The sequence below is a fragment of the Sinocyclocheilus rhinocerous genome, unplaced genomic scaffold (genome assembly GCF_001515625.1).
Source record: "Sinocyclocheilus rhinocerous isolate Xijiao unplaced genomic scaffold, SAMN03320098_v1.1 scaffold760, whole genome shotgun sequence".
Taxonomy (NCBI): Eukaryota; Metazoa; Chordata; class Actinopteri; order Cypriniformes; family Cyprinidae; genus Sinocyclocheilus; species Sinocyclocheilus rhinocerous.
Genome location: NW_015667422.1, coordinates 533,980 through 543,318, shown reverse-complemented (window position 1 = coordinate 543,318; position 9,339 = coordinate 533,980). Strand labels below are relative to the sequence as shown.

General features: G+C 36.8%; 1 protein-coding gene across 2 annotated transcripts in view; it reads right to left on the bottom strand.

The window, feature by feature from the left end:
* The window catches only part of LOC107733942 (furin-1-like), a 115,295-nt gene that overhangs the window by 11,834 nt on the left and 94,122 nt on the right, over positions 1-9,339 (bottom strand). For both annotated transcript variants that reach the window (XM_016545797.1, XM_016545796.1), the window contains exons 10-12: positions 1,841-1,941; positions 1,376-1,479; positions 988-1,105 (exon numbers count right to left, since the gene is read on the bottom strand). In XM_016545797.1, the coding sequence (XP_016401283.1) occupies positions 988-1,105; positions 1,376-1,479; positions 1,841-1,941 (323 nt within the window). The remainder of the gene's footprint in view (positions 1-987; positions 1,106-1,375; positions 1,480-1,840; positions 1,942-9,339) is intronic.

Below are 9,339 nucleotides of genomic sequence, written 5' to 3'. Positions count from 1 at the left end.
ACTTTTTCACACCACTGTATATATATATATATATATATATATAAAATTTATAGATTTTCATATCTTTAATATACACTTATTTAAAAGTTTGGGGTCAGTAAGATTTTATATTTGAAAGACATTAATAATTTTATTCAGCAATGATGTGTTAAATTGAGCAAAAGTACTAAATATTTCTATTTCAAATAAATGTTGTTCTTTTTTAAAATCAAAGAATTCTAAAACAAAGTATCATGTTTTCCACAAAAATATGAAGCAGCTCAACTGTTTTCAACATTGATAACAATAATAAATGTTTCTTGAGCAGCAAGTCAGCATATTAGAATGATTTCTGAAAGATCATGTGACACTAAAGACTGGAGTAATGATGCTGAAAATTCAACTTTGCATCACAGAAATAAATGACATTTCAAAAAATATATATTCAAATTGAAGAGTTAGTTTAAATTGTTAAAAAAATACTGTTTTTATTGTATTGTTATTAATAATGTATTTTACATTTAAAAATCTTACAGAAACCTTAAAAAATTTAAATATGAAATTTCTCAGCCTTTTGCTGTTTGGCAAACCAGTTAACCAGGAATCATATTTACATTTGATAAAACGTGTTGGCGCATTTTTTATTAATTTCATTCAAAAAAATTTCTGATTCCATGAAATGCATTTTTCTTTCCATTTTTATGACGTTATTTCTGAGATCTGCATAACATAAGTTATAGGATCTTATGTATGCAATGTAAGGGAATGAGGACTAAGGCTGTCAAACAAAAGGTCATATTATAACTTGTCTTTGGACTAGGTTACAGAGTTTCATGCCCTTTTTGAAGATTGGCAACCCCTGGTCACCGGATGGTTTCACGGTATAGAAAACAGCAGTGTGAACATTCAGTTTGGATGGACATAAAGGTGCGAATATGATGACAGAACTGCCATTTTTTGGTGAACCAGTCCCTTTAAGACTGATCTAGTATGGACAGTTTAACCTACTTGGGCTCAGACACTAGGGAAAGGACACATTTCCGCTGAGGTCCAACATTCGTCCAGTTCTTTGCCAGAGTCACTATGGCCCCAGCATCCAGCAGACCATATCCATAAGAATGGCTGACTGTAGGAGAGAGAGAGAAAAATCAATACTGTTGAAAGTAACTTTAGAACCAGTTTAAAAAGGCAATAAAAAGACTGACATTATAAGTAAAGAGGTGAATTAAAGAGGTTGATATCTTTAAAAGATCCGAAGCGGTTTGCAGACTGGTACAGTCAATGATAATGTTATTGATCGAATCACAGAACGTTCAAGTAGCTGGAAAGTGGAAAGACAAGCCAGAGCGAAAGGAAAGGGGAGGGAGTGATGAAAAGCAAGGAGATGGGCTTTTACCTCTGCGACCCACTCCATTTGTCTTCCAGTCATTGGTGGTGAGGTGGGCAGGGTTGGACGTCCTCACAACCAGATGCTGCATGTCTCTCCAGGTCAAGTTTTTACTATGGAGAGAAGTGTTAGTGCCTTTCAAATGCGCGAGCTACTTGGTGGAATGAAACACAAACTGCTTGCATGCTTTCCCTAAGATAATCTCTCCTGCCCTTTTGTAAAGGTCACGGATAGCTACAGGTAGAGTCATAAAGGTTATATTGTTGCCGGTGAATTAATTTAAAACGATGCAAACGTAAATGTCTCTCAATGCATGTGTTTGATCCAAATGAGAACTTGAAGGTTAATTCTAGTCCGCCAATCTAGCCGGCAACCATTTTATTTTTGTTTCGAAAGCCTCGGGTCACTCAAATCGCTGATAAAGAAAGATGACCTCGCTTGAGGACAGGACAAACCACGCTTCGGACGACTTACTTGGCCTCAAGGGCGAGGGCGATTATTCCTGCCGCCAGAGGGGCCGAGGCAGAAGTGCCTGTGTGGGAGTCTGTGCACTTCTGCCTGAGGTCTGTAGTGACCTGAAACAGGAAGCAGAGAGAGAAAATCATCACATCACTGATATGACGGGAAAATCCAATTATTCCAGATGGGAACACAATACCAACATTGTACTGATATGACAATGAAGTCACTCACAAAAGATGATAAAAGCTTAAAGAGGTCTTGAAATGCATTATATTTTTATTATTTCAGAATGTTTCCTGAGGCCAGGGATCCTACACATTTTCCATTTCAAAATTCCATACTTTTTCAGCCTCAAATTTCCAGATTTCCCTGTCCCCCGAGTTTTCAGACCATATTTCATAGTGAAAAACAAATTGAGCTTGTAATGATTTCAGAGACGTGCTGAAATCGCGTTTGGTCTCGTACTGTATCGCTTTTGTTTTTATTTAAATGTTTTAGTTTTGAAATGTTGTTGTATGCATTTGTCATTTTTATTTAATTTCTTTTATTTTCTTAAATGTGTATATATATAGTATTTATAGAGTTTTAGCTTTTAGTTTTAATTACTTTTTCTTATTTGTAAGTCGCTTTGGATAAAAGCGTCTGCTAAATGACTAAAAGTAAAGTAAAAGTAAGTAAAGGTTCAAATTCACAATATTGAATTCACAATCTGATACTCTCACACTACTACAAATATTGTTGTCACAGTACCAACATTTTAGTAGTCCGTACCAATACCAGTAAAATCTCACGGTTCTTTGTACCATAGCAAAAACTACTGGAACTATTTAACTATTTGAAAAAAAATAAAAATAAATAATAATAATAATAAACAATACATTAACACAGCATGCAGATTTAAATAAACCTTTTTTAATTATGTAAACATAGCTTTAAAAAGGTCAAGTGAAATGTTAGTAATAAAATGAAGAACAAAGAAACTCGTTATCTAGAACACGTCTGTTAGTCTGCATTTACACTCCAAGATCAATTTTGACATCAGATTTATTTTTATTTTTTTTGTATCATCTGTTTTTATGGTTATCAGTGTGCCAATAATCACAATTTTGGATTCAGCCTTGCATTTAAATATTTTGCACTCTTGTGAAAACTCCCTTTGTAATCAGGGATTCTCTCTACATAGCACAGTGAATCTCTTAAATCTCTAAATTGTCTTTACATTTTGTTGGTTAAAATGAAAGGATTCATTAACGCGTGCACAACTCTGAAGCACACTGAATAAAAAACCTGCTTTTCAAGCGGTATGGAGTGGATTCTCACTAACTTAGACATGTTTATTGAGCATGTGAATGCAATGGCCAGTCAGATGTGTTTGTGATTGGCTAATGCAGGGGGGGTCCAAACTCGGTCCTGGAGGGCTACTGTCCTGCAGGGTTCAGCTCCAACTTGCCTCAACACACCTTCCTGGAAGCTTATAGCAAAGCCACTTAGAAGGCAAGCCTGCAACCTTTAGCCAAAAAAGCGTAACGGCTAATGCTAACGCTTCGGCAGTATGTGGGAAAGGAGACCAGATGCTGTTTTTTTTAATGGATGTCAATGAAGGAGAGGCTTCACTACGCAGAATAAACAGCTTTTTAGAGGAACCAGCTTATCATTTAATGAATCGACAGCCTATCAGCTAATCTCCATCATGTTTTACACTAAGCAATACTTTTGGATTGAACTATTTTTAGAGTTTGCACCAAAAAAATGCTGTTTTTTTAAGAGAAGTCACTGACTTTTTGCAACAGGTGGGATACAGCTTACGACATTTCTCATTCATTCCTATGGGATCCGTAAAAGGCGATTGAGTGTCGCACAACTCTGACTGAAATTCAATGACGTCAAGGCTGTAATGTGATTGGTTATTAAGGCACACGTGATCCAAGTTGACCGTTACGCTTTCTCCAATAGTAAGTAATACAGACCCTCTCATCTCCCTATAGTAAGACAATCTCTGCTTACACTCTTAAAAATAAAGGTGCTTTAAAAGGTTCTTCACAGCGATGCCATAGAAGAACCATTTTTGGTTCTACAAAGAACCATTCAGTCAAAGGTTTTTTAAAGAACCATCTCTTTCTTACCTTTTTATAATCTGAAGAACCTTCTTTTGCCACAAAGCACCTTTTGTGAAGCAGAAAGGTTCTTCAGATGTTAAAGGTTCTTTATGGAACCATTTAGACAAAAAGGTTCTTCTATGGCATCGTGAAGCACCTTTATTTTTAAGAGTGTATAGGACAGAGAGTAACAGAGGTGCACTCGAAAATCTTTTTTGGGAACACGGTCCAGCTTTACAGAGGATGATTCTATATTATATTAATGTTCCACTAAATTAATCTGAAGAGTTTTGAGTGCTCTCTCCCCTCCTTTCAGATGTTAAAGGTTCTTTATGGAACCATTTAGACAAAAAGGTTCTTCTATGGCATCGTGAAGCACCTTTATTTTTAAGAGTGTATAGTACGCTAGTAAGACCTTGATTAGCTTGTTCAGGTGTGTTTGATTGGGGTTGGAGCTAAACTCTGCAGGACACCACTTCAAACAATCAAGCCTGAATGAAGAAAAGTTCGATTTGAATGTTTGTTTGAATTAGCACAGGGCAGTGGTGACACCTGATCATAAATATTCATAATTCTGCTTATTGTTTGTGAAAACCATAATGCATTTATCAAGATCAGTTAAAAAACAGTTAAAAAAGAAGTTAAAAAACAATTTATTTGAAATATAAATCTCATGTAACATTATAAAGTACTGTCTCTTTTTAGCAGTTTACTTTGATACAGTCTCCACAAAAATATTAAGCAGCAAAAGCTGTTTTCAACATTGATAAGAAGAAATATTTCTCAAACATTAAATTAGCATATTACAATGATTTCTGAAGGATCATGTGACACTGAAGATGCCAAATACTCTTTTGGAATGTATTAACAGTTATATATTTTTTCTACATATTTCTAAATATTTTGTATGAAAAAATGCAGCCTGGGTGAACATAATTATATATTAAATAAATACCTTAACTACCAGTCAAATAATTAAATGTTATTATTTGATCAGTAGTGTATGTGTCAAACGATAAGGGAAATTTTGATTTCTCAATTCATGATTAATAATCTCACTAATCGTGTCTAGCATTGCTATTATTATTTGTTGATACTCACAATCAAGAATTCAAACAAGACCGTTACACTAAATTGTATGTTACATAAAATTTTGACGTGCAACTAGTACCTCACTCACCATTTGTGCTACAGATATAACTGATACCTTAAATCAAGAGAGTTGCTGAGGAGCGGCGTGCTATTACTTTTCAAACTGATATGACTGATCAAACTGATCCTCTCAATGGTTTTTCAGGGGAATTTGGAGGAGAAAAAAAATTTGTCTGGGGACAAGGATTTCATAGAGACTTGGGAATTGAGCTCTTTCCACTTGGGCCAGTAGGCAACCACCCAGTACTTCCTAGCAACTGCATATCAATGCCTTGGCAACAAGTCTTGCATCAGCATCTGCATGGGCAAACACCTCTTCACATATTCTTCAGGAAAATATAAAACCCCCGTAAAACTGTCATTCAGCTTCTGCCCGTTAAGTGACCCAGGTGTTTGACATTTTCGATATTGCGCAGCACCTTTAAGCCCTTAGGGTCACACAGACAGAGTCGGCACATTTCAAGACAAATGCAAACATTAAAGGGTTGATGGGTGACACTTAAAAAGCCAGGCATTGCAGGATGTGCAGTGACTGCGACAGACCTCCTTGTGTGAGACTAATTGCTAAAAATGGCACAGAGGCTGAATGACAGGAGCGATGACAGGAGAATTCAGCAATTGCACACTTAAAAATGGATCTTGGGAGACCCCAGGAGAGGAACATTGCCTGACAGAGTCTCTGCAGCACAGGAAACAGCAGGTATCAAGCCTTTAAAAGCACACCTCCATTGTGAACGCTAGTGTCTGTGTCTTGAATGCGGGACAATAGATGAGTCAGTCAGGCATAGTCGGTTATGAGAACAATGCTTGGGTGTGCGCCTCGGTCGGCACAGAGCCGGGTAAAGAAACAAAACCGAACGAGAGCAAAGAAAATGTCATGCTATGACAGTGAGGAGTTGCTGTTTTGAATCATAGGGATATTTGTGCTTTGAAACTTGAGTAAAGAACTAGAAAAGGTAGTTGATCTTGCAAATATCAGCATCACAATGCCAGGGTGTTGCCAGGGCGTTGCTATGTGCTTGCTAAGATGATCTGAGTGGTTCTTAGAGCACTAATATCCAGTTGCTTGAGTGGTCTTGGGCCAGATTCACAAAATGATATGTTTTGAATAGAATGTTCAGAATAAAATTCTTCCTAACTACTACTTTCATCTATTTTCTAACTTAAGAATATTTTGTATTCCCAAAACATCTAACTTAAGAATATTTTGTATTCCCAAAACATTTAAGAATGTTTTTATCTTTTTTTTTCTTCTTAAGATGGTTCCAAAGACAAAACCTAAGAATTAGAATTCCTAAAAAGAATGTTCTTAAAAATCATTGTAAATAATAGGGTGATGTCACGAGTCAGCTCCTTACAATATACTGTTTACATGATACAATATTTTCACGATACGGTAAGTATTTTTAAGGCATATGACAAAGAGTCCCCAAAAGGGAGTTCATTAAGCAGAAAAGAGATATTCCCATTTTAACTCTTCCAAGATAAAAATACAGAATTATGTTATGTTAGACATTACATACTGTCACACATTGTTCCATTTTTGTATTGCAATATATTGCGACAATATTGTTGCAGCCCTAGTAAATAACTCTATAAAAATGAGTCAAATAAGGATCTTGTTTTTATTTTATAATTGGCACATTATTTTTGAAACATGACCCCGAGTGCTGAGCTCCCGCCAAGCCAGTCGCGCCGAAACAGAATGAACTTATTATGATTATCACTGTAATCAGCAGGTAGCAGAAAATTATGCCATTTGAGGTGCTTTTCATTGAGTTGATGAGTGAGTCTTCGGCAAGGAGAACCACCATACAATCAGAAACCACCACAAAGTCTACCAAGAAAATATTTGAGAACATTCTTACGAACCTTTAAGAATTTATTTATTAAATTTCTTAACTTCTTAAGAAAATGTTGTGAATTTGGCCCCTGGGTGGTTACCTACCACTTTAAAATCTGTCCTTCAATGTCTTTCACCCATTTTATCATCAGCCAGGCCAAAATTGTAAGTCAGATCACTTAGTAATAGCACACCTCCCCTCAACAAGCTGCATAATTTGATTTACACAAAAGAGATGCTGTAGCTTTTATGGCTTGTCGCTTTGTCTTGTTAGGACACGTTGTAATACTCGGGGCTGGGGTTTGTTGAAATCCCCAAGCACAAGTGTATGCAATAAAAATAGTGATGCTTGACTTAACAAACATCATTAATATTCGCAAACACAAAATAATAAAATATAAAACATACAACCAAGCCATGCGTGATAGTGAGAAGCTATGGTTTGCAATCACAAGAACATCCGTGTTTCTGAAGCTTTAAACAGGGCCATAAAGACAAAAACATCTGTCATCCTTCTCACTAGTGACCGCAGTATTCACTGACAGCCAAAAAGCCTTTAAAGCCGCTGCAACAATTCTTCATAAATTGGCTTGGCAGTCTATCTTCTGATCTCCAACTGGTTTCAGATTCTTTATTTTTGGATTAGATTTGCTACGCCACTTCTTCAATTAAAGGATAACTGTTGCTGATTTTCTGGAGGCAGAGAAAGAGAGAGAAAGAGACTCACAATCTGTTTCTCATTGAGGCCTCCACTGCTGTAGGTTGTGGCGAGGGTGGACGAACAGGCCTCGCTGTACCAGGGCACGTTGCCGTTCTGCGTGCTGCTGCTGATCGACAGCGTGTAGATGCTATTGGTGTAGCCGTCGCAGTTGCAGCTGTCCTTCTCTCGGCCGCCATTCCCCGAAGCCCACACAAAGATGGAGCCCCGTCCTCCGCGGCCCTAGAATTCGGGAGAAGAAACACACAGTCAGTCAAAATTGCTGGCATCTCTGTTCATGCAAGCCCAATCTAATGCCGTTAAGACGTTGAGAGCCAGATGCGAGCGCTGTGCTGCAAAGTCTGAAATGGGAGAATTACCAATGACAGTACTCAAAACAACTGGATAATATTTGTTATGAGTGGAGTTTGGAAAGGATTGTCTCCCAGAAAGGATTTTCAAAGTGTCATGGACTATTGAAGCACTATCATGGTTTCAATTGCTGGGCCAGATGCTTTTAAAAGGACCTTGTGGGATGGCGCTAATGTTCGCAAGTCATTAATCATGCATGTTTATTTTCAGGCACAAATGAAAGACGCAAACAGCACCGGGATTTTGCGGTCTACTTCGCAGATGAAGCGCAGTAAAGCAATAGCAAACTGTCAGAACCGATAATGAACTCGTGAAAAATACACGCATCGCATTAACGAGGCATGTTTGAATAACCGCGTGACTTTCGTTTCACCATGTCGCCATAAGGAAAGGCTAACAGTGCAAATAATTTGAGTCAGATGCTGTTTGCTTGTTACATTTGATCGTTGCTTTTTTATACGGTGCTTTACTGTATCTTACAAATTTGAACAATGCACCAAATAAAAGTCTGCAGGAGAAAATAGCGTACTGAGAAAGTCTGCAGTGCAAAGTTTGGCTGCGTCTTTGAGAGTTCGCTCTCTGTTACAGCACACACCTGCTTGATTGTGGGCATCTATTCAGCGAGGTTGTTTACACAGACCACAGCCCCATTTGCATTGGCCTTCTCCACGCAACATGGATCTTGTTTCCCAAACAAATCTGACTGCTGGCACGTGTGAACGCTCATGATTTGGACACCAGAAACAATGGCTAGAAAATATGGATAGGGAAAAATACAAAGCTAGTCTGTGTAATCAGTTCAAGTTTATTTTTTATTTTTTGGTCCTTGTCACTTATTTATAGGAACAGTGACAGGGAAATTCTTACTGCTCTCACCATCTGTTCTTTTAAAAGAACAACCCAACATAATTCAGTAATTTTAATGTGATCACTCATATTTGGAACCAATTATGCACAAAGCATCTATGCTACAGATCTATGCACCAATGCTATGCATCTATGCTGTGCTATGGCATAAAAAAGTCATAAAAAGTAGTATTAAGTCACCTAACATCTACTTAAAACATTATAATTACTGGTTACTGCAAAAGCATAAATAAATACCTATTATTATTAGTGCTGTCAAACGATTAATCGCGATTAATCGCATTCAAAATAAAAGTTTTTGTTTACATATGTGTGTGTGTACTGTGTATATTTATTATGTATACAAACACATGCATGTATATATTTAAGAAAAATATGTAGTGTTTATATATTAAATATATGTATGTATAATATAAAAGATAAGAATATAAATATATAAATGTATATACATGTAAATATATATATATATATATATATATATATA